This window comes from Mastomys coucha, unplaced genomic scaffold, assembly GCF_008632895.1.
Source record: "Mastomys coucha isolate ucsf_1 unplaced genomic scaffold, UCSF_Mcou_1 pScaffold7, whole genome shotgun sequence".
NCBI classification, from domain to species: domain Eukaryota; kingdom Metazoa; phylum Chordata; class Mammalia; order Rodentia; family Muridae; genus Mastomys; species Mastomys coucha.
Genome location: NW_022196913.1, coordinates 23744265 through 23770729, shown reverse-complemented (window position 1 = coordinate 23770729; position 26465 = coordinate 23744265). Strand labels below are relative to the sequence as shown.

The 26465-nt window shown below is 40.4% G+C and overlaps 1 protein-coding gene across 1 annotated transcript; it reads left to right on the top strand.

Annotated features, from left to right (window-relative positions):
• Epdr1 (ependymin related 1) lies at positions 1 to 25495 on the top strand. The gene is made up of 3 exons (XM_031359167.1): positions 1 to 545; positions 22608 to 22816; positions 23893 to 25495. Exons 1-3 carry the CDS (start codon positions 274 to 276, stop codon positions 24087 to 24089), a joined length of 678 nt encoding a protein of 225 aa, XP_031215027.1. The 5' UTR covers positions 1 to 273; the 3' UTR covers positions 24090 to 25495.
• Positions 25496 to 26465: the final 970 nt, after the last annotated feature.

The following is a 26465-nucleotide window of genomic DNA, read 5'->3' as shown; positions in this document are numbered from 1 at the left end:
TGCGTTTCCTGTTGGCAGCAGAGAGCAGGAAAAACAAGCTTTAGAAAGCCTCCGTCAGAGCCGAAAGAGCTCCAGGCGATTCACGCGGCTTCCCCAGGCCGGTGTCCGGAGCCCCCAAACCAGGTCTCTAGAACAGAAAGTCGAGAGAGGCCAGGGCTGCTGAGCAGGGTCCGGGAGCAAACCTTCCGCCAGCGTGCAGAGAAGGCGCACGCGGCTGGTCCACGCTGGGCCTCGGCTCCCTCCCGGGCTCGGCTGACCCTGGGACAGCAGATCATGATGCCCGCCCGCGCTCCCCTCTGCCTGGTCCATGGGTATCGGGGGACCTGGTTGATGGACGGCCTCTGGGTCTGGGTGCTGTGCGGCCTGGGGATGGCGGGCTCCCTGGGAACCCCGCAGCCATGCCAGGCGCCCCAGCAGTGGGAGGGACGCCAGGTTCTGTACCAGCAGAGCAGCGGGCACAACAACCGCGCCCTGGTGTCCTACGATGGTCTCAACCAGCGCGTGCGGGTGCTGGACGAGAGGAAGGCGCTGATCCCCTGCAAGAGGTAGGAGGCTTGGAAGGGCAAGACGGCCAGGGGAACGCAAGCTCAGGGACTTGGTACACCAGCTAGAGCCCCAGCAGCTCCCGGCTCCTCCCTACCCCCAATAACTTTTATAGGGGCACTTGGGAGCGGCATGGTCTGCCCAGTAAGGTAGAGGCAGGTAAAGAAAGGACTCACAAGGGCAGGATGGAAAAGCCAGGCATTCTAAGTCCAAGTTAGCCTCATGTCTTAACTGCTGAGTCAGGCTCCTGGCACCTGAGTCCCCTGCAGTCTAGGGTTTTTTTTCTAGAAGGGACAAACACAATATTCCCTAAAATTTTTGTTTACAATGAAAACATTTTAAATTTACAGTGTGTGTGTGTGTGTGTGTGTGTGTGTGTGTTTTGCCTGTGTGGAGGCCAGAGAACAACTTAGAATTGGTTCCCTCTCTTCCAACATGTGTAAAAGGTGTGGGGAAATGATTTTTAAAAGATCCTCCCAGCTCATTACCCTATTACAATCTGACCACGCTTGTCTCCACCTTGACGATTTTCTCTTTTGAAAAACTAAAGTTCCCACTAGAACACATGTACTGTCTCCTTAAAACATCTGTGAGATACATGTACTACCACCTTAAAACTTTCGTTGGGGCACATACATTGCCACCTTAAAACTACAATTTTACTTATCCTCCTCTCTTCTCAGTCTATTCGTTTTTTTTTTTCCCCTAATTTAATGACCACAGCAAAATGGGAGGGCATGCTATCTAATATGCACATGCTCACACAAATGTGTACACATTTACACACATACAAGCAAACAAATGGTAGTCAGTTTAGCTTTCCATTTTGTGTTGATAGAGGACATGCTTGTTTAGAATGTCACCTTGTTTCTGGTCCCTTTAAGACCTAGTTTCTAATTTAAGATCACCACCTGTCTTCCTGGCCCAGCCCTCCACTAACTTCCAGCGTGTTTCAGGCAGTCACACCGACATCTCCTCATGGCCTTTTCACCAGGAGGAGATATGATGGCCATGGTGTAAGCTCCAGGGAACAGTGAGATTGGTGGTAAATGAGAACCACTAGCTTCCAGCACAAAACAAAGCTTCCTAATACCACTTCACCTAAAGACATTCGAAGTGTTGGAGTTCTTTGTTAAAGTAGGGGAAAGACAACTTTTTGAACCACCTAATCGGAGTGCAAGACCACCCATTATCAAATGCAGGAGACCCAGCATACTCTTGGAATTTTTTCTGCTTTTGAGGATTCAACAAACCATGGACAGAAAATATGTGAAATCATATTGCATGTACTGGGCACATACATACTAACTTTCTTGTCACTGTTTGTTAACCAATACAGAACTTATTTGTGTAACATTTATATTATATTTGTTATTGTGAGCAATCCAGAATATAAGGAAAGGTATTTGTAAGCTGCATGAAATTTTTTTGTCATTCTTAGATCAAGGACAAGAACATCCATGGATTTTGCTATCCAGAGAGGCTCTGGATGCAATCCTCCTTGGATATATAGGGACAGCTTTACATTAGTCTGGAAGGTGAGACACAGTCGTGTCTTTATAGAAGATTCAGACTGCGCAAAGACTTTCAAGAATGAATGGTTTTCATTGGGTCTTGAGGGACATAATAACATCCATTATTTGAGTATGTTGTGTAGTGTACTCGTGCTGAAATGTGGCATGTTTTATATAATTTTGTTTAGGGTTCATAACATCACAGGGTAGGCTGTATGATTTCCATTCACAAAGAGACAGTAAGACCTAGAGAAATTAATAAATTTTCCTTCTATCGCACAACTAAGAGGTAAGAAAGCTGCATGGGTTCTGACATCTATACGGACTATGTCCATATTCATTCATCCAGCTACACTTCTCATTCAGTAGACTATTGTTCATGGCAGATACTGTGTCGATTATCAATGGAATGGGTCCTGGTTTTCAGGGGGTAGTAGTTTGAAGGTGGAGTCTCATAGTTTAATAATCCCTATGATGAATACACCTATGATGAACACATGGCCGGGGCTTCATGGAGAAGGTGATATCCCAAATTAGTGGTCCCCGGACACTCAAGTGAATCTACCAGGGGTGACATACAGAAAAGACTTTGTTAGGCGACATAAGTATGTATGGACTTCAGGTTTAGTAGGCTGTCATCTGGGAGTTTACAACCAGAACCAATATTTTGAGACCAGCAGCCCAGTCACTATGAGGAATGAGAGTGTGTTGAGAGGTCATGCTGAAGGAGTCTGAACAGTGAGAATGTCATCATTAGGTGGCATAAAGATCACTGGATGCATGACTGAGATTTCATCCTCAAGAGGTTTACAAAAACTAGAGCAACACAGTGAGTGTAGAAGCAAACACCCAAGAGTTCTGTAGTAGTGTCAGATGCAGGAGGACACTGGATAGGTGGTTACATTAGGGAAGTGTTAAAGAGGTGGTGATACGTAAGTGATTAGAGGCAGCGGGGTGTGGAGGGACGAAGAGGAGTCAAGCAAGTTGCCACTATTGGTACCTGGAGCTAACTGTACTGGTGGCATGGAGCAGGGATCACTCTCTTCACTCAGAGTGAGGGTGGGACATGACTCTTGACCTGTACTTATGAAGCCTGTGCACTGCTTATCTGTTGGTGAGTAGACATGATGAACATAGGCTGGAACAGCAGAGTTAACTTCTGAGGCTAACTAAGCAGTGTGACCTGGAGAAGATCAAGGGTTCATTGTCACCCAAGGAGTATGACTGACTGTTTTAGACATTTGGCTATGTACTCAGAATATGGTTCTAAAAGTGAGCTTTTATAGATTATTGTGGCTTTTTGAGACTCGGTTTCCTCTTTTAAAAAATGGGGATAAGTATAGCAACTCATTTGTTAGAATGCTGTGAGGATTCTGTAAGTTAAACATACAAAGCACATGCTTCATTGTCTCATCTCATAGTAGTGAGAAGGTGTGTAGTAAGTGGTCACAGGTGGTTCCTTCACTACCCACCATCATCATCTTGGTAGATTTCATTTTCCATATGCTAGAGTCTCACTTGACAGCCCCTCTGAACTCAGATACTTGATTGAGCAGTGCACACAAGTATCTTCCCTCTGGGAACTGACTCAGTACACAGACTCAAATGCTAAACTATATTTCAGTAAGTTTTATAGCTAGCACAGAGACCAGTTGTCTCAAATCCACAGAGATAGACTAGATCATTCTCTCCTTGATTCAAAGCGATGTAAGGAGCCAAATTATGATCAGGAGGTTATGAGCAAAGAGTTGGAGCAAATACATGTACAAAGACCTGGTGATTATCTCTTCGAGGCTCAGTTTTAGGCACAACATTTGAGTTTTTTCCACCACAGATACATTTTTCTTCCCAGGATAATATTTAAAAATTGACAGGTTGTGTGGGCTAGTTTTTTATTAACTTGAAATAAGCTAATGTCATTGGGAAGAGGGAACCTCAATTGAGAAAATTTCCCCACCAGATTGACCTGTGGTACATTTGATTGATAGAGGGTTAGGGTTAATATGGGAAGGGCCAGCTGACTGAGTCACACTAGTCCTGGGCAGGAGATCTTGGGTTGTATAATAAGTCAGGTTGAGAAAACCACAGGGAGCAAGCCAATTAACAGTGCCAATTAACATGTCTACTGCTTCAGTTACTGCTTCCAGGTCCCTTCCTTGAGTTCCTACCCTGACTCTGATGATGGATTGTTTAAAAGAAAATGTAAGATAAATCAACCTTTTCCTCCCCAAATTGCCTTTGTCATGCTGTTCACCAATAGAAACCTTAACTAAGATAGAAATTGATACCAGGAGCAGGGTTTTTGCTGAGATACACCTGACCATTTGTTTTTGGGAGGACTGTGGTAACATTTGAAATTTGGGCTGGAAAATCCATTGGATGCTTTAAGAACATAATGTGGAAAGCAGTGTAGACAATGGAGGCCAGTCTTGAGAAGTTCTTAGATGAAAGTTTGAGAGTCCCTTAAAGACTCTATGGTTATTCAATTCTTCAATAGAAACTAAAGTGAAACATTGCTTTGCTTTGCTGGTATACTTGATATTGGTCAGCTGAGGCTGAAGAATCAGCTGTGATTAAGAAGAGACCAGCATTATTGAGACAGAACTTCTTCAGAAATGTTTTCCTGAGTTCAGCTAACAGAAGCAGTAAGCCAGATGGGGCCAGAGTTATACCACATGCTAGCTACCTCACTTGAGTTTCTCAGGTTGTCCTGGATGTGAAGGTATGAAGGAGTCTTACAGAGCAGGTTTGCCACCATGAAATGCCAGAAGAGGCCACTGGTGAACCTATGAGGCAGAGGTGGAGGTATAGAGTCCTTGGAGGAGCCATGATGATCATGAAAATCATAAGTGAGTCCCAAGTGCCCCACACTGAGCTATTTACTGTGTTGGACATTGGTTTTACATTATTCTTGTTGTAGCATACCCTGGGTTCTCCTTTCTGAAATAAGAAGTATGTAACTTTTCAAAATAGGGGACCACAGTTAAGGGAGTTTGGAATTTTACAGAGACTTTGGAATTTTAGAGAGATAAGAAGTGTTAGAGAGGCTTGGAATAAGAGTTTTAAAAACTTTAAAGAGCCTGAACTTCCTAAGTTGTGTAAAAATTTCAAGCCTGTGGGACATTTAAAAATTGGAAAGTTTTATATTATGATAGGAATATTAACATGACACCTTGGGGGACAAATGAGAGAAGAAAAATTATAGTTGAAAAATGATGTTGTTTGTGTGTCAAGTTGACAAGGGTCATTTGTGCTGACTGGATTTTTTTTAACTTGACACAAGCTAAAGTCATTTGAGAAGAGGGAACCTCAGTTTACCAAATGCCCCACCCCCCACACTCAATTGACCTTTGGAGCATTCTCTTGATTTAATGCATGATAAAGGAGGGCCCATCCATCTGAGGGCTGTGCTACTGCTGGGCAGTGGTCCTGGCTGGTACAAGAATGTGGGCTGAACAAGCCAAGAGGAAGCAAGCCAGTAAGCAACAGTCAAACCATGGCTTCTGCTCCACTTCTTGTTTCTGGGTTCCTGCCCTGACTTCCCTGGATGATGAACTACAAGCTGTGGAGCTGAAATAAATCCTTTCCTCCCCAAGTTGCTTTTGGTCATGGTGTTCCATCACATCAGTAGAAATCCCAACTAAGATAGTAGGTGAAATTGAAGATAAAACGATGTCTTTATTTTACAACTGTGATGCCTCCTTGCTACTCCTTACTATCCCTTCTGCTGGTCTGGACTCCTCCTACTCTGAACAGTATACAAGTTGGCATCATTCAAGCTTGTGTAAGGAAGTCTCTTTCCTCATAACTTAATAACTAATTAGTGTGGGTTTCAGACATGTACACTGTACTTGTAAGGCATAGCCTCAATCTTGCTGGCCTAGATTTCGCATCCTAACTGTGCATCCCCATTTCTCTGTCTTTCTACAATCATGTGCTGGTTTCACAGTATGGCTTGTAGAAGGCAGTTGAGTTTTTCTTCTTCTTCCTCTGTTTTTGGCTGTGTTCTCTCTCACAGTCCTGCCCCTTGACCTAAATCAGGTGCAGAAAGGAGTGTTTAGTATGTTAATACATTTTACATTCTTTAAATGTAGATTTGTTAGTACAGACTCAAAATAGTTTCAAATAACAACAGTATGGCCAAGCAACCAGATGTTATTTGAAAAAAAAATATGGATGGTTGTCTCTTTGTATTTACTAGTAAGTTGAGACATAAGTGTAGAATTGGATCAACTTCTTAAGAGCCTTCTTCCCCATCCAGATAGTTATGGAAAATCCCAGTAATAGTTACCGGGGAATGACTAGGATTTTCCAGGATCTCTGTTCCCTGAGATGATGGAAAAGATTAAAATAGTTTATGAGCTTCAGATAAGACAAAGCTGAACCATGAATAAGAAAAATTAGTAATTGATACTCTTTTGTTTTCTGGTTCCAACTGTCTCTTCTGATTTCTGGATGAAACTCAGGGGGATTATATTGGGAAGACTGAAGGCAAAGCAGGCTGATTATTTTTGTAATTTAATCAATATGGTGATTCTATGTGAGGGGAGCAAAGTCGATGTGAATGTATCCTACAGGGCACCAGTAACATGCTGCTGCTTACCAATGGTGTGTTCGGATTAATGAAGTCCCCCATGGACGTAGAGAGTCACTGGATGAGCACACGTGGGGACAACATTTTATTAGGCTGCTCAGGGGTTGATTGTATGTGTTCCACCAGAAATTTTTATTTATAAGTGATTGAGTAGCGAATGGATTCTCTTTCAAGTTGTGATTGTTTCATGTCTGTCTTAGTTGTTTCCAGAGAACAAAATAATATTTATCTTCTCTGCTGTACCAGGGCTACACAGAGAAACCCTATCTCAGAAAAACCAAAAAAAAAAAAAAAGAAAGAAAAGAAACTAACTGTTTGGTTGGAAACTGTGAGGGAATGATGTTAGGCAGCCATAGGGTGTGAATCATTTCAATGCTGCCTCATTTCTAAGTATTTTTGTTTAGGAGATAGAAGATTGCCAATATCATGAAAGCACATTGGTGCTTCTGTTACATCAAGCTGACGGTTTCTATAATGGTGTGGCATAGATTCTAAAATTTTTTCTACTCTGTCTTTTGTGTAAATTTAAGCTTCTTCTTCTTCCCCTCCTTTTCATTTAAGCTTGTCCTCATGAGCAGAAAGAAAAAGTGACCATTCAGTGCTTTGGCCCTGAGCCCAAGGCCCTGACACTCCATTATCATATGAATTGGATGGAATTACTTATAGGAAAGCTCCTTTAAGATCAACTCTTAGGTGTTTGAGAAAAAAGATGATTCTTTCCCAAACACATTACCTTACTTTATTTTGAAATTAACTCCTATTTACATTTACAGTACAAAGAGGTTTTTCTTTTTAATTTCTAAACTATTGGGGAGTTCATTGGCCACCAGATATGCACATGGTCTTCAGATACTGCGGTGTATGTTTTCTGCAACAAGGAGATTCATTCTCTTCAATATAGCCATGAGTCAGAAAGTCAACATTGAGGCCAGCCTGGCCTACAGAGTGAGTTCCAGGGCTACAGAGAAACCCTGTCTTGAAAAACAAACAAACAAACAAAAAGTAAACATTGGCTCTATTAGTAGTAACCTGAAACCCAGGTATTTCCAGTTCTTGTTGGCTAACTTTTGGGTGCTCTTTACAGCAGAAGAATGCAGTTTAAATATAAGCATGACATTGGTGTACTGTGTCTCTGATCTCTTTTGTTTAGAACAATTCCAGAAGTCTTTCTTGCAGCAGGTTTTTTTTTTTTTTTTTTTTTTTTTTTTTTTTTCGATTTTTTGAGACAGGGTTTCTCTGTATAGCCCTGACTGTCCTGGAATTCACTCTGTAGACCAGGCTTGCCTCGAACTCAGAAATCCAACTGTCTCTGCCTCCCAAGTGCTGGGATTATAAAGGCAGCTGGTATTTTTAAAGATTACTGCCCCGAAGTTTTACTCAGTGTTCCTCTGGTGCCTTGTATTCATGTTCACCTTACTCGGTGTAGGTTGTGTCAAAGCGAAGACTGTATTGTATCTGTATGACCACACTAGTCACATAATGTTGCCTGTTATATTGTCATTGTGAAGTGACACCTCTTTCCTTCATAATAAGTATGGGAAGATACTTTCCCATCTTGTTCATTCTAATTCTTCATCAAACTCTAACCTTTGTTTCAGCACAGACTCAGGGATATCTTTGTGTTCCCTGTTTGTTTTACCTTCCCAGGTTTCCAGAGGAGCCTCTTCTAGTTGCCTTTGATAGTCTTTAGAACATTTCTTCTTCTTTTGAGGCAGAGTAAGCTATTCCATAATCATCTTATTTCCCCTGCAATAAGCTGTTCCTCTGAATACTGATCCTGGAGAAAAACACTTACAAATCCAAGTCTGTAGTCCAGTTGTGTTCATTGCTCTCAGGCACTGCTGACAAGGAGTCAGGGGTCATAACACACATACACACACACACACACACACACACACACACACACACACACACACACCACATATGCACAAACAAATGCATGGATACACTCTCATGCACTCATTTCCAAATATGCACATATTTAAATCTTTGTCTCTAGAATTCCAGCACTTATCCATGGAAGTAATTCTGTGGCTCTTTCCATTCCAGTTCAACACAACATGATGGATTATCTTCTCAATCCCATCAATTTTGTAGCACTCTTCTCACACAATGAATGAACAAGACCTCATTCTCAGATTCCCTGAAGACCAATCATGCAGCTAGGGTGTTCTCTCCCCACAGTACCCAATACTGGTCTTACAGAAATGTTTGGTTCTCTTTAATGGTGTTAGTCTATATTGTTCAAGCAGAGGTAGAGGGAAGGCAAGTTACATTTTTTCCTAGATATTTACTTTCTCTTGAATTTATCAACCTGGCATCATTGCCGACCTACAGAGAGTATCTGTAAGTCTCAGGGATGTAGACCGGCTTTCATCCTGTTCTACACTAATTGGAATTCATTTCAAGACTTTAGGGCTTGGGCATGACTTCTCTTTGACCTGTGCTCCCTTTCTTCATCTCTCATAGCTAGAAATGCTGTTTTGTTTTATTAACTAAGGAAGATGCACTACTGTTGGCACTTAGACCCTCCCAAAATAAACCATATTGATTGCAATGCTGACATTTTCTAAAAAAAAAAAGAGACATTTTTAGAAGAAACAAAGTTTGCTTCAAGAGGGTCTAGAGACCTTGGAATTCAGGGATTTATTCCTTTTACTAAAGGCATAAAATAGCTGAACAGAAATAAGGAGAATAAAAAAAAAAACAAAACTACACAAACAAAAAAAAAACTTTATGAATGGAAGTCATCTGAAGTAGTCACTACACTGTTCTGAAAACATCTTCTTTTCAATAACATTGAGCTGTTTCTTCATAAGTCTGACCTTAGAGAAGGTGGTCAGGGCCACATGCCCAAAGATCTGAAAATATGCCACCAATTAGTGGTTTATTTTTCCTGGAAAAAAATGAGATATTCTTATATTTCCCAATTCCAGTAAAAATTTCTCATTCCTTCCTTCATAAATTTTTATTTACTCATCTTTAAGGAAAAAAATATCTTGAAGATTAACAGTGGAAACCTCATTTCCCTCTTTTATTTAATCTCTGTCCTTACTCGGCTCTCTCAAACCTCTCCAATCAAACTGTCACACAGTTCCATGGAGAATGTTCTGGGCAGGACCAGAAGCTTCAAAAACCTCTCAGCTCCTTAGCAGCCCTGATTCTCCAACTCAGTACTCCCCACCTAGATGGGCCTTTTCAACACACCACCTTTCTAATGTTTCTCATTATTGGAAAAATAATTCCATTTATTTACTTATTCATCTGTTTATCTCTGTGTGTGTTGTCTCTCTCTCTCTCCCCTCCCTCTCCTCTCTCTGCATGTGTATGTGTGTACATGTTCACATGTGTGAGTTGTATGCGTGTGGAAGCCAGTGGTCAATGTTAGGTTCCTTCTCAGGCCCTCACTGGATGGAGCTCATGGATTCCCCAATGGCTGCCAGTGAGTCTCCTATCTCAGCCTCCCCAGGAACTGGGATTTCAGGTGTGTGCCACCATGGCCAACTTTTATGTGGGTATTGGGACTTCAGACCCAGGTCCTCATGCTTACAGGGTGAGAAGTTTATCAACTCAGCCACTACCTCTCCTCGGGCCCCTCCTCTGCCTCATTTCCTCTTCTTAATCTGCTTGGCTCTCCACACTGTTTATGATGAAAAGGTGTGGGGCTGGGCATTCCATCCCTTTACTTTTTGTCTGAACCCTCTGTATTGATAAGGTCATGTAAATCATGGCTTTAAATGTCACCTCTTCATGGGGGATGTCACCCATGTATTTGGTTCCTATCCAGAGATCTTCCCTGACCTCAGCACTTATGGACCTATTTGCCTGGTTGATGTCTTCCTTTGAAATCTATGGTCATTATGAATGTAGCAAGTCCAAAATGAATGTTCCCATTGCATGTAATCAAACTAACCAGAACCAAACCCAAACCAAAGAAACAAACACATAAATAAACTAGATTTTCCCTTTCTTTGTCTTAGGTACAGTAGCACTGCTTGGTCAGCATAAACCACGGCTTGGTCATCTCTCTTGCCTACTTCCAAAGAGGCAGAATATAATTCTAGCTTATTCAATTTCAAAAGCTACATAGAATCTGGTTACACCTTCTCTATCATCCTAGTCTCCACTGTCACTGTCTTATACCTGGAGTTTTGTAATCCTCCTGTTATACCCATAGTTTTGTTCTGGCCTGCTGTTTGCAAGCATGATAACCTAAGTGGTTGTGTTCCGATAAATGTCTGTATCATGCAGCTCCACCTGCTTTAGATTCAATGCCATTCTTCATAGATGTCCCTGTGGGGCTTACTCCTGGCCCCTCCATATCTAATCATTTTACCTTTGTAAAAGCAGGTTAATCTGCTTGAAACTTCTGTTGGCTATCCCCACTTACCTAGAAAGCCATTTCCATCCAGAACTACTCTATTCTCTTACGGTTTCTCTCCCCTCTTAGCATCCTCATATACCAACACTCGGTATACACCAACACTCGGTATACACCAACACTCGGTATACACCAACACTCGGTATACACCAACACTCTGTATACACCAACAACACTCGGTATACACCAACACTCGGTATACACCAACACTCGGTATACACCAACACTCGGTATACACCAACACTCGGTATACACCAACACTCGGTGCCTTACATACACAAGGTATTTGTTATTACCTAACATTTGTTTATTATTTTTGTGGTTTTATCATCAGTCTTGCTTCACCTAAGTTCAGGAGGTCAGGGATTTCTGCACGGTTTTGCTATCTCTCCAGCATCTTAGAGTATAACCTGACTCTGGTTGTTTGAACCAGTCAATTAAGAAGTGAGTGATAGTTACACTACGTACTCATGATAGAAGGGTATCAAAACAGATGCACAAAGACACAATAATGAAGGTTGTTCAAAGTTTCTTATGGCACCTAGCTATTACTATGCCACTTGAATGTTTGAGATTTTTATGGTGCACACAGGATGCATCCTGTAGTGGACACTGAGTTATCACTGGCTGCTTTTCAGATGTAGTACATGTGCAAGCTCATCCAAGCTGAAGAGTCTGATTCTGTCATCTCTGAAGCTCCTGGCTGCTTCTCATTTCAGATTTCAACCAACCACGCCCTCACATGGGGCCTCTGTAATCGAACAGCACAAGCCTCCTTCCCCATAAGGCCTTTCCCACAATGCCTGCCGCACAGGGACCTCCCCACAGGGACCTCCACATTATGTCCCATGCTCCTTTCCTTAGGCTACTGTTATGGCCTGTAATTGTCTCATCACTTAACTCGCCTATCCTATAAGATGGCTTTCTTCTGTGAAGTGAGAGGAGACATGTGTAGTGCCAGTATGCTATTGGATCCCTTGTACTAAGGCATTCTAGGCAGAAAGTAAGTATCAATAAATGTGTCAGGTACAGATGCAATAATAATTACATGCGTGATATGTGTTGTTTATGGCTTTGGTATTATCAGCATAATACATGTTCATGAGGGAAAAATCCAGACAGTGTTGAAAGCAAATAAAATAAAGATCATTTATTCATAGTCCTTCAACCAGAATTTACAGCCATGGTACATGTGCTTTCCAGTTTTCTTTTTCTATTCCTGTATTTAGATCTGTAAAGTGGAAATATAGAGCCAAGGTTTAGCTCAGCTTAGGAAGCCTGTATTGCATGTGTTTAATCTCCAGATCTATTTTAGAGAAATAAAATGGGAATATACAATGTGATTTTTTTAATTTAAAAAGTAGTTGTTCATGATCCTAATGTTACTAAATGATAAGCAAGTGCTAGCTAAAGACATAGCATAACTTACTTAGGCAATCCCTTATCATGGGACCACCACATTTCCTTACCTCTGTTTTTAATTAGTGTAACTGACAGTAAAATATGTAACCTTATATTTTCATGCAAATATATATTAAATATTTTTAACTTTATTTTGATAAGTTTCTAGATATGAAAATAATATGAATTGATTTGCACATTTTAAAAGTTTTCAACAGTTAATCAAATTGACTTTCAGGAAGGTTTTCCATATAGATGTTCCAACCAGCAGACTATGAGCATCCAACTTTCCACATCATATCTTTAAGGAGTCTAAGTATGTGTAGTAGTATGTGGTACTATAAACAAGAAATAGATGGTCAGAATGGCACATCTGGGGTGATGTCACACTGTCGTGGTGTGTGGTGAGTAGGGTTGCAACTCACCATTGACGCTGGAAAGCTACTGCTTTAGCAAGGACATTGATCATTTCAGTGGATAATCACTGATAGATCTTATAAAGGAAGTTTTCTAGTTTGTGGATAAAACAGTGATTCATGTAGCAGACTGTCTAACATGACATCACCTTCACTTTTTTTGAGGTGAGTTTGGATGCATAATGATGCCTAATTCTTTTAATAATGTGCCCGAGCCAGGCAAATACTTGTAGAGATGGCTGTGATGAGTGAACCAGGCCATCTGCACTGGCTCCACAGCTTTTGAGCTATTCACTTTGTCTCTTGATGAGACACCCCTTGGATCTCCTGGGATCTCAAGTTTTACTGCTTGGAGTTCCTCAACAGGATGCTGATGAAAGGTGGAGAAAGGCAAACTTGTCTTCTGATGGAGAAATTGGGCTTCGCTAGAGCTATCAGAGTCCCAGAAAAACTCTGGCAGAGAAGCCTGGTGGGAGTGTGGAGTCCAGTGTGGGAGGATGGAAGTTCCACTTCAGAAGAAAGAACACAGTGGACCAGGGGTGATCTCACAGGCTCATATCCTTGGGAGCAAAGAGTTCTGAAGGAAGAACCTAGCCCAGCCTTAACATCCATAGAGATGCCCTGTTGGGTATTAGCCTCTGCATGACTTGGGAGCTCTTCATTTCAGACCCATGTCCTCTCTCTGTCCACTCTGTCACACACTCTGTGATTGTGGAGAATGGAGCGCCTGACGGCTCCAGGTATGGGCTTGTGTAATCCAGAGAATCCAACATTAGGAGATCTTAACTCTCCCTAAGGAGTTGAAAAGGGAAGGTTGGGGTCTGGTTTTTCTAACATTAGTGCAGTGCCTATGAACAAAGCAGGTAGTTATATAAGTCCCACTTACCACACTGAAAAGAATTTAAAGTGTGTTGTTTGTCATTGTTTCCTCATTTGCCATCCTGGATCCAACTCCTGAAAGATCAACAGTTTCCCTTGGCTCACTACAGAGAGATTTCTGTAACGTGTATATGCTCTCAGATATCGAAGGAGCTTGGTCATGTTTTAGGGGTCCTCCTGTCTCTGCTTCCCTTCATTGGGATTATAAACAATCCATTGGGCTCAGTTTTTTGGAGCAGGTGCTGGGAATTGAACCCAGGTCCTTATTCTTGCATAGCAAGCATTGTACCATCTTGACCACCTCTCTCGTCCTAAATTTAGTTTAAATATGCTTTTCTCCACCCACATTTTGAAGTTTTTTCTATTATTTTTAAATTTGATGTCTCCAGGGCATATATAGCACTAAAAATTCTAAATTTTGTTTCTTGTTTAAGTTAAAATTTTGCATTTTTCTGGATAGAACCCAAAGACTTTCATATGCTAGGAAACAATTCCACCTTTGGCTATCCCTATGTCTCCCTATCTTCTATTTCTGGAGGTTTAATCTTGTTTTCCTCCTGTTCTTTGTTCTCTACTTGTTTTGGCTCTCTTATATGCATCTTTCTAAGTTATTTTTATCTTTAACATTTCCATCTATCTCTTCAGTTTTAAACTTCTCTTGCTGAAATAATTTCTTGTACATCTTCTCCTCTTCATCACCTTCATCACCACCATCCACTCCTTTCTCTTCTTTGGATTGGCTTATGCTGACACCACTGCATTTTTATCTTGACTTCCCCTTTTTAAAGTGTTTTATTAAATGTTCTTTCAATGTGTATGTGTGAGTTTCTATTCCAGCCTGCTGGGAAAGAATACTTACCTACTTAAAACCTCAGGGCTTACTACAAGCCTAGCCTCACTGCTCCCACCCCATCCTGTCCCAGTGCCATAACTGGAGAAAACACCATGTTTTTATGACAGTGTGGCCTCCTCAATACTAACAAGGCCATTCTCCCGAGTGTCTGTAATTAGCTTGAACTATTACCTTGAGGAAAAAAATGCAGTGTCTACCATCAGATGAAAGAATATTCTTACATGTTGCCAGTATCCATCAAGCTGTATTTTTGGAAGAGAAAGCACTTCAATTTCTTGAGCATTTCTTTTCCTTTTGAACTAGTGTCCAAGGACTGAAGGTCAGCCACCTATGGCTTCTTACATTACACACATAAATTATACTTTGATTTAACTTTACCTCAGACTGCATTCTTAAATAATCTAATTTTCTTTTAGTTATATGTGATTGGCAGAAAGTCTACAGTGAATTTTTCCAAGTGTTTTTCTTTTTTGTGTCTCATCATTACTGTAGGGTGTAACTCACACTTCATGTGTGCCAGAATGCAAGTGGCTAAAGCTCAGACTTTCCTCCTGAGAATTAAGATTACTAATCTATTATATTGCATGTTAAATAAATCCAAGATTTGACCAATAGCTTCTATAGAGGCCAAAGTCCTTCTGTGATCAAATTATATCAGTGAACTCCCTTGTCTGTAATTTAGTGTATTTGAGATGGCCATATACTTATGAGTGGGTGAGGAGCCACTGCTTCCTTTGTGGAGGGAATGGGAATAAGTCTGATAGATGAGCAAGCTTCGAGTCTAATACCGACCCTGATATTCACTTCTAAGTTATAACCTAAAATGCATATACTTTACTATGTTTTTTAAAATACAAGTGTTAGTGATAATCACCCAGCTGAATTTGCCAGTGTGTAGAATCCACCTTAGGCTTTTTGTCTTTCTCTTGAATACCACAATTCAAGCCAGAAAATAATTTCATTTTAGCTATTCAAGGCAGTAGCTAGTTAGGGTAACTCACCACTAGGCTTGACTCCAGTATTTTAGAGTCTAAGATTAGCTAACTGCTTAGGCTTTGCTCATTCTGTAAGGGAAGACTCTCATACAACTGCCATAAGGGTCAATATACAGTGTCTGTGATGCAGGGTTTTAAGTACCCCATTAGTGATGCTGAACAGGAGTCAGAAAGCTGGTACTAGGACAGGTCTGCTGCTCAGAACTCTTGGGATGTATTTGTGGCACATGTTTCTAAGTTTCATACAAGTTTCTTCAAAACTCCAGTCTCCTCTCTGTCTATTGCTATTCCCTTTCAAGGATGGTGTCTCAGAGTTGCCAGCTGGCACATTGACATACAAGCCAATGTCTTTACCCTACATTCAAAGACAGAAATATAAACAGTAGAATTGAACCAGCACTCTTCTCTTATTTTCTAAGAGAAATCTGCATTATTCTTTTTTTCTGCTTGCCCTACAGTCTGCAAGGCCAGAGCCAGTTATGCTTTTAGCTCAAAAGGCAAACAAGAATGAGTTATAGGATTCTCTCAGCTTCCGTTTTGAGAGGAAGTTGAAGGGAAGGAGCAGAAATGCCTATTGTACCTCTTTTGAAGGTCAGCAACCTTCTATCACATACTTGGTTGCAGACACATGTGTAAGCCTTCACATCTAGTTGTGATGTGAAGACCTATTTACAGGAAGCAGTAATAGCCAATAAAGGGAGACTTTCCTAGAGCACTCCCTCTATATGCACCATTTGAATGACAGTGAATTGAAAACCAGCTCACAATATATACACAAGGTAAGAGGGACTCTGTTTAAAGTTCTGTGATCTCCCTCATGAATATTATGTAACTGTTGATTAAAAATTCCTCATGAGCAAATATAGTCCAGTAGAACATTTAAAAATACAGCAGAATCAAGTAACATTTATCAGAGGGATACAAGAATATTTTCTTTTTTAGAAATCTTAATACACCTAAGACAAGATGCATGTGAGAATATTCTTAGTTTGATGGCAAGACAATTGATAAATTTAATAAATATGATTGATAGAAGGTTGTTTGCGGGAATTGATACCACTTTCTTACCATGATAAATAAAACCCATGTATTTTAATATTGAGTTCTTATTCTTTCTGCCACTCAGCTAAGGACCCTGTCCCTTCTACTCCAATTAATGATGCTGGTTTTATCACTAGAGAAAGTGCTTAGAGGATGAGAGCTAACACAGAGAACTGTAAACACATCTTTTTCAAGGAAACAATGTAGTTGCTTTTGAAAAGAAGAACCAAAACTGAAGTCAAGCAATAAGCGAATTCAGTATGATGGTTGGGTATAGAATTAACAATCCAAACCTGTAATCTCCATGTATATAAACAATGCCCTGCTATAAACTTAGCAGGCAAGAGAAGATTCAATTTATTCTACCAACAAAAGATAAAAAGTAATGAAAGGAAATGTGAAAAACCTGTTAGAAAAAATTATTACTGAACCATAAAAATCAAAAGTAGTAATTAATACATATTTGGAGGGATAGAATGTCTTTACATATAAATGTATTATTCGTTCAGTAGTAATACAGACATTTAACTCAAACAAGATAAAATTGTTATCTTAGGGTTAGTTGGTTTGAGATAGTTGATTTGGAAATGGGAGATCTAGGTATCTAGTAAAACTCTAACAAAGAAGAAAACAATTGCTGATGGGTACTCTTAGTATTTCTTTCTTTTTTGATTAATTTATTTTTTATTAGATATTTTCTTTACTTACATTTCAAATGTTAACCCTTTTCCTGGTTTCCCCTCTGAAAACCCCTCCCCCTGCTCACCCATTCACCCACTCTTGCTTCCTGGCCCTGGCATCCTCCTACACTGGGGCATCAAACCTTCACAGGACCAAGGGCCTCTCTTCAGATTGATGACCGACAAGGCCATCCTCTGTTACATTTGTAGCTGGAGCCATGAGTCCCTTCAAGTGTACTCTTTGGTTGGTGGTTTAATCCCTGGGAGCTCTGGGGGTACTGGTTAATTCATATTGTTGTTCCTCCTATGGGGCTGAAAACTCCTTCAACTCCTTCAGTCCTTTCTCTAGCTTCTCCATTGGAGACCCTGTGCTCAGTCCAATGGATGGCTGTGAGCCTCTACTTCTGTATTAGTCGGGGACTGGCAGAGCCTCTCAGGAGACAGCTATATCAGGCTCCTGTGAACCAGCACTTGCTGGCATCCACAATAGTGTCTGGGTTTGGTGATTGAATATTGGAAAGATTCCCAGGTGGGGCAATGTACTGTTCTTGCTGACCTCATTGGGACCACTCAATTGAACTCCCGAGGCAGCAGCTCAGCTCGGCCCACCAGGTGTCTGGAGTCAGCTCCAGGGATTAAGCCAGAACCGGGAGCCCAGAATTCAAAATGAACTAAAACTTTAATCCGCTTTCCTGCTTGGAGTCCTCGCTTGCAGGGGCTTATTTACATGACTGATATGTACTGATATGCTTGTTCCCTGTTCTCACTTATATGCTAAAAGACATAAGACTGTTTGGCCTCAGGTATAAATATCCCGATTCACTAAGTAAAGATTACACCTTGATAAGCATTTTACTTGGTGTGTTCCTTGTCTCTCCTAACCCGCTTATTTTCACAAAATCTCGACTTCCCCAGTTCGTGAATCACCCACGGTATGAAGTGAAACTGCAGGCCGGTTTCCTTCAGGGCAATCTCTGGATTGTCCTTCTTTCAGTCTCTGTTCCACACTTTGTCTCTGTTACTACTTCCATGTGTATTTTGTTCCCCCTTCTAAGAAGGACCGAAGTGTCCACACTTTGGTCTTCCTTCTTCTTGAGCTTCATGTGGTCTGTACTTCTAAATAAACCAGTACAACTCTAGTGAGCAGTGCAGCTCTAGTGAGCAGTGCAACTCTAGTGAGCAGACATGCAACCAACCCAGCAGGATGCTGAAGTAGATCCAGGGAAATATGGACTGTTTCACAGAGCTCTTGGAGCAACTATAACATAATAAAATTACCTTTTAGATATTAGACCATGTATGAAAATAAAATTCAAATTGGTTTAACGTTCTCAATATAAGAGAAAAAAAAACAGACACAGAGGGCATGGAGTCATCCCTTTAGAAACATGCCATAGATAGTATTTTAGGAATGAAAAATTTCAGAAACAATAGAATAGATATTTAAATTGCAAAAATACTTTTCATTGTATAACTAGAGCTAGGAACATCTGTAATGAAGATATTAAAGGTAAATTAATTTAAACAAACTGGAGATAAAGTTGCCAAGCTTGATAGAAGATAGTTGTTTTTCAGAGGAAAAAAGCAAGATGTTGCTTTGACAGGTGATGACATGTTCAACTGCCCTGCATGAATGAAAGCTACCTTACTCATTGTAAGGATCGCAGTCAGAAAGTGGGGAGCCTGGCTTCTCTATTGCCTTACTGTGCCTGTGACCGCCTAGAGGATGCACTGTGTAAACTTCTCAAGCATTAGACTTCGATCAGTGTCATCTTTTGTAAGGACTTTTCTCCTCCTCCTTTTTAAAGATCTAAAACATAGCCTTGGGATTCTTATTCTCTAACCTGCTTATCAGATGGGCACAGATACAATTTTGGCAGCATTCCTCTTTTGGCAGGACTGTAAAGAAAGCAGGCACTCATGTGTTGCTGGTAAAAGTACAAAACATAACAGTCTGATGGAGAGAAATCTGGTAATGTTTAACACAACCACTGTAATCCTTCCCTTTTGACCTGGGTATTCCGTTTCAGATGATGCTGCATTTCCCAAACAGGACAGAGCAAGGTTATGTGTTGTGCTGCTTTTGTCCATGTAAAAATGATAACAAACCAGAAAAAAATGGAAGCTGATAAAAAGTATTATCCATAAGACATGTGGGGAAGAAAGAAAGAGACGGGTAGGAGAGAGATTTTTCTCAATATGCTTCTCTAGAGCATTTTGAGTTTCAAAACATGACATTTTTCACATTTAAATAATGAAGTTAAACCAAGGTTGAAAGGTGTTAAATTTCTAAATTTAGAACAAACAGAAACAAAAGAAGCTAATGATTGTTAATGTGGAAGATTACCACAAAGGGAGTTGGCTTATTCCATATGAACATTTTAGTACAGTATTGATTCCAAGCTGCAACAACTCCAACTAAGGATCCAACCTTGTAATGAAATTCCAACTTTATTTCACACTTAAATTTTCAACAGTTTTGGCTATAGCATAAACCATGTACATCACTTTGTTAATAATTTTGGAAACATTCTTTTTTATTTTAATAGAAAAGATGGATAAATATAAGAGCAATGAAGAGAACCTATGGTACTAAATTTCAGCTGGAAATAGCAACATTAATTAATGATTTTGTAAACATAAGCAGCTGTGATTGCTGAAAGGCCATCCCAGAATAATATCTATTGCCCCACTCTGGTCCCATCAAGTCTGATCACAGCTCACAGTGAGCCTGGGATATCTGCTATCACAAAGTAACCAAACATTCAAAGATCAATAGTATTGTGTGAGCAGATACTGCCCGGAAGGAACTCTTAGTGACTAGACAGGAGAGGATGCTTGTACACTTAATATATGGGGGCTTTGAGAGTAGAGAGATTCTGCAAAGGTGGCAGAACATAGAGAAATGTCGTTTATTCTGCTGGTAGTCTTATTACACCAACCTCTAGTGACATAATTCAAGAAATGATTTCGTCTAACATTTCTAGGTCAAGGATGCCAAGGTCTCACAACAGATAGAGCCATTGGCCACCAAACCTACTATTTGCTTTCTCTCACTGGAACTTTGATGGTAAAGGAGAAAAGCTATTTCAGCAAGTAGTCTTCTGCTGACCTCCATAGGATCATGAGCTCATACTTACAAAGTGCTGCCCTCCTCATATACTTGCAAGCTGCACATGAGCAATAAATAAGATAAATACATCTAAAATATTTAAAAGCACCTTATGGGTCATTGAAGTTAAAACTAACACTGGATAACCGAATATTCCTAACACCACAAAGTATTGCTCACCAGTGATGGCTAGTTGCTCATGGAGAGATAAGTATCTTACCACATATCTTGGTGGTCAAAGTTAGCAACATAACAGAAACTGAATTAGCTGTTTTCTCCTGTGATAATGCTGGAAGCACATACCTTGCTACTGTTGTGTTCCTTACAAGCATCCTGAGCCAAAGGCTCATCAAGCCTCAGACACAATATCATTTGTGTGTGGCAGGGAGGGACAGCGGGGAGCAGAAACTAGATGCACAAGTTTAATGTCATCCAAGGAAGCTGTCCAGGAAACCCAGAGAAGAAATGCAATAATACAACTGATTACTTTAGGAGTGTTCAGTGTGGATGTTTCATGGGGAGCCCACTTGTCATTAGTCTCTAGACTTGGTCATTATTCTAAACTCATGGATTGTGTCTTACATTTGTTGCTGGCATTTCTAAACAGAGTCGATGAATGGGTTAGGCTTTGTTGTGTTTGGAGACTTAACAGATTAGGAGATAATAGGTAACACTGGCTTATTCTTTGTGGACCCTACATGTATTCTAGAAGATATTAGCTCTTTTTAAAATGTTTATGTGTTTGGTGCATTGTAAATATGGGGTGTATATATTGATGAGTGTGTGTGCATGTGTCCCTCCATGTATGTTTTTGGGTCGGTGTGATCTTTACATATGGAGACTAGTGGTGGACTCTGGGTAGCTTTCTTTGGCCACTTTTCACTTTGATTTGGGATCAGATCTGTCACTAAACTTGTAACTATGCTGGCTATCTGATGAGCTTAGGGATCCATACATCTCACCCAGTACTGGAATTGCAGGAATCCTTTGACATGCCCATTTTTATGTAGATGCTGTGGATCCACACCCAGGCCCTTATGCTTGTCTAACAAGCACTTTGACCACTGAACCATGTCTGTAGCCCAACATTACCTCCCTTTTTAAGCAGTATTTCATAAATGCACATTTTCTTTTCTTTCTACACTTACCCCCACCTTTAAATGCATGTCATCTTTTCATTCATTTTTCCCCCTTATAAGCTGGTTCTTGCTTTTCTGGAATAAGTGGGATATATATAAATATATAAAATGAGGTCATGATCATATTTCTGTACTACTTCATAGAAACTTAAAGTATAATGCTAATAGTGATACTTTTGACAAACTAGATAACACTATTGATAATGCTTTATTTTGATGAAGATAATTTCAAACACAAACTTGGAATAGAGAGCATGAACATAATAATGATAAAAATCATTATCAGTCGCCCATTTTCCTCATGGTGCTGAGATTGGACCCATGACAGGCAGGTGCTCTGCCACTCAGTTACCCTCCCAGCCCATAGTGAGCAGTCTCCTTTCACTTAGAAAAAGCATCTAGCATACATAAAGATTTCTGCATCAGGTACAGGTATAAGGCTCAGGATTCCTTCTTTCACCCTGTAGGCAGGGTGTGTATGAGGTCACTAGAGGAGACAGAAAACATGCAGGCAAGCTTGCTGTGTTAGTCATTTACTCTGATGGTTCCTTGACTTGTCCTTGCTGCCCTGGGCTCACCAGGCTGCACACAGTGTTCCATTAAGAGAACAAGTCATTGATGAAGGTTATCAAGGCAGTAGATGCAAGTATTTTGTCTATCTGTCTACAGTGAGTTCTGACTTTCAGGATATTTCTGCAATTCCTTGATTTGATGCAACAGAAATGAAGTTTTCCTTTATCCTACTAAACAAATCACCATAAGCCAGCTTTTAAGCCCACATGGCCTCCTCATGTTCAGGACCTTAAGCCTGGAGTCTAGCATGTAGTGGTTCACAGATTAAAAATTCACCTTGAAAAGTCAACTTTAACTTCAAATTTTAATTTTCCACAGTTGGGTAGTTTGGTGTGAATAAAGTTTATAAAGAACAAATGATTTGCAATCTTTTAAAAAATAATTTATATGATCCTTTATATCAAAGGTCTTTGGGCTCTATGTTGATGAAAGACATTATTTTTAACATAAAAGTCCTTAACTATTTTCTGTGAATCCACATTTCAGATTATTTGAATACATTTTACTCTATAAGGAGGGAGTGATGTTTCAGATTGAACAAGCCACCAAACAGTGTGCAAAGATCCCCTTGGTGGAATCCTGGGATCCTCTCGACATTCCCCAGAATTCTACTTTTGAAGATCAGTACTCCATCGGAGGGCCTCAGGAGCAGATCGTGGTCCAGGAGTGGTCCGACAGAAGAACAGCCAGATCCTGTAAGGATGGGAAGGATTCTCACATTGCATCTTAGGGTGTATGCTGTGGAATATACTCTTCTAAGTCCATTACTGAGTGTAGTAGTTGTTGGTGAAAGTCACATGCTTAGATGAGGTTTTAAAGCCCGTGTAAGTCCCTTGTGTACTTGGCAATTATAAGTTACCATTTTCTTAGTGGGTTGTTGAAACACTCTTATCTTCTAGTGTTATTTGCATGCCTCTGTTACTGCGAATCTAATGGGATCACCTATTGCTATAGACTTTTCATGAAATCCATTAGGTCTGTGACCTAAAAGAATTTTTTTGCAATAATAATCCTGAATTAGGCGCCAACATTTACTTCCCTACCATTACTTCCTAAAACTGCCATGTCCAGACCTGCTCCACTATTCTAAATACAAATAGGCCTGCTTTGATACAAACTATTGTTTTTTAATTCTGAGATTGTTTTGAAATATATAGAGTAAACATGCAGTCTGTGAGAAACAACATGTCATTTAACCAAAATGTTAAACATAAAATTGCCATATGGTCCAGAGCATTCAACTCTGAATTTATGCTCAAAAAATGATAACAGAAACTCAAATAGTTGTTTGTACACCTTTATTATATTGGTTTTATTCCTACAATCAAACTGTTAGAAACAACTCAGAGACCATCAACAGAGAAGTAGATAAACAAAATGTGATACTATGGTAGAATAGTTTCCATCCTTTGAAAGCAAGGGAACTCTGGTATATGTAGTAACATGAATAAAACTTGAGGCTATTATGTAAAGGGAAGCAAGCCAATCATAAATGATAAATGCTGTGTGCATATGAAGTGCCCCAATCTATCAGACAGTCAGTAGCATGACTGTTGCAAGGTATGGGTGGAGAGGAAGATCAGAACCCACTGAACAGATAAAGACTTTTCAGTTTGGGCAAGTTGTAAGGTAAGTGATGATGATTGTTATAAACCAATATGAACGCCTCCATAATGAGTCCTTGAACAAAGTTAAAAAGTACATTTTATAACAATGTTTTGGAAGTTTGCCTGTCTGCTCTCTGAAAAGGTCAATTTTTTTTCCTCTTTAGATGAAACCTGGATCGGTGTTTATACAGCCAAAGACTGTTATCCGGTCCAGGAGACCTTCATCAGAAACTACACTGTGGTCCTGTCCACACGGTTCTTTGATTTGCAGCTAGGCATTAAGGACCCCTCTGTGTTCACCCCACCGAGCACATGCCAGACAGCGCAGCCAGAGAAGATGAATGAGGACTGCTCCTGGTGAACTTGGAGGAACAGAAGCCTCAACCTCAGCTCTTAGTGACCTTGTGTGGAAATGGAGTAGAGACTAGTGTGAACGCAACTCTTCAATGGAAATAAAGTTAATTTTAGGAAGCTAAAACCTACGTGGGCTTGCTTGTACATCTGACTGTGGCTGCTCAGCTCTGGTTTTGGAAGATGTGTAGTCAGTACCATAGAGTAGGGAAGTGTGGGGGTGGGCTCAGCACAAGGAGTTTGCCTCTGCGGGGTGAGACTTTTATTATTGCTAATAAGAATGGAAGGTGATAATAAGATATAGAATATTTTTGTTCAGTTCTCTCCTTACAAAGAAAGTCTCTTGCTTGTCTGCACCAAGGTAGCAAGAGTTCCCAGTGACACCACCCTGACCTCTGGGTACTATGAGATGACCCTTTAAGACTCTTTCTAGACTTGAATTTTGTGGCATGACCCACTGGATGTAGATATTCTGCAAGGAAATAGGAACTTGTAATTCAAAGTAATGATTCATCTGAAGGGAAAGGAAGTTTTAAGTGGGAGGCGTGGGCAATCTTAGTGTTTACATGAGAGATGAAGTGAGAGCCCTGTGTGCTGCTTTGTGTGCAAGAGTACTGACTGTTGGGCTGAACCTCCATGTCTTTTCTAGTGCGCAAACAGGCTTCCAATACAACACTGAACTGGGAAGCCCCCAAGTAAGGCCTAGAGTTCTCGGCTACCCTAATCCTTTATGTATTAAATGCACTAGGCTAGCAGCCCTTGCCTTGCCTGAAACCCTCTTTCACCACAACTGTGTCTATATGACTACTGTTCATGCTTCCAAGGTCAGCTCACATGTGACCTCTGTGAGCTGCTCCCATGCCTGAATTCATTGCACCTTACATCTTTGGCATGCCTTGCTCACAATGCTCATTATACTGTGTGAGGATTTCCTGATTAGTGGAAACTGCCCTCTGCTATCCAGGGTAAGAACCCCTTGAGTACGGGTACCATGTTCTGTTTACTTTAGTATCTCCAGCACCAAGCAAGTGCCTGGCACGCAGTCCGTGCCCTTAACATTTGTAGAGAGGAGCTCACTAGCTCTGTCAGTGTTTAGTTTCCTCATCTATTAAGCAGGGTTGGTTTTTCTGGTTGCTAGGGAGACTTGTATTAATACAACTTACTATTCTAGATTTTCCTATCGCTGTGCTTCACTTGGCCATATATCATCTTTTGTCATCAAGAGAAATGTATGATGCTTGCTTTATGCTATAGCCATCTATATTGTAATTTATCTATACAATTAAACAAATTTAATGACACCCTACAAATTATTCTTTGATGTGTTTGTTTTTGTAATATATATGGATGAACTGAATTGTAAGGACGATAAAATCCTTCTGTAATAAGTAAATAAAGGACTTCCCATAATCAAAACCAAGTTGGTTATCTTTAGAGCCTACTAAGTCTCATCTTCCATAACGCTCAGTTTTCAGTTGCCTGGGTCAGAAGGAAGCTTCAAAGGCAGTACTGATCTCTTTTCCTGAGTTAGTCCTCAGCACTAGTCAGGATTCCAGGTAACATCATAATACAGTTCTTACAGCTACCACTTCTATTCATCTCCTTAGCTACCACTAGGTCTGGGTCCGTGACATCCTCGGCTTTGGAAGCAATGTTTACACCTACTATCCTTTCTCTGGTCTATTTCCTAGAAGCAATCTAGTTCTCATTTACCTATAATGCATTTATAAATATAAGTTCATAATATAGTCACATATATTCATAAACTGGTATCAAGCCCCAGTCCTCTACAGTAGCTAAGCTGATTCTTGAAACCAAAAGGAGAGTGAAGGGCAGCCAAAGATCAAGAATGGCACAGCCACATTCCAAGAATTCCAGCCTCTAAAGAAATTGTGGCAGTTCTTGCTTTTTTCCCATATCCCCACTCACAGAGTGGCCTTTGTCCAGTCCAAACCACATATCTCTGCTCAGCGCTGGGACCCTGGGCACATCCCTGGCCATATCTACAGTCAAAGCAGAAAGTAAAATGCATCTTATTCATGGAAACAGAAAATGAATGTCTTCCTTTCTCATTTGACTCATTCACAGAAAGTAATAAAAAGGCGAGAGAGGGTCTTTTAACTGATGAGGAACTCTTCATGGATCTTAGGATCCTGGTGTGCTATGTTTTCCACCACCTAAACAGCCAGCAGAGCCCCTTTAGCACAACAGACTGGCCTTTTGCACCAGGCTGGTAGCTCTTCACTACCCTCTTTGAAAGATAATGCCTGGGTTGCATCTAAGTATCAGGAAGATTTCTTTAGTCAGTAAGCCATAGAAATATGCTAGTGGTCATCCCTCAAAATGAAGAGGGATATTAAAAATAGATCCGGAACTACACCTATAA

What these genes read in the sequence shown, in the direction of transcription:
- Epdr1 (XM_031359167.1), top strand. Translation starts at nt 274, where the DNA reads ATGATGCCCGCCCGCGCTCCCCTCTGCCTGGTCCATGGGTATCGGGGG. An exon ending in GCGCTGATCCCCTGCAAGAG is followed by an intron (nt 546 to 22,607) that starts GTAGGAGGCTTG and finishes TCCACATTTCAG; the next exon opens with ATTATTTGAATACATTTTAC. An exon ending in CAGAAGAACAGCCAGATCCT is followed by an intron (nt 22,817 to 23,892) that starts GTAAGGATGGGA and finishes TTTCCTCTTTAG; the next exon opens with ATGAAACCTGGATCGGTGTT.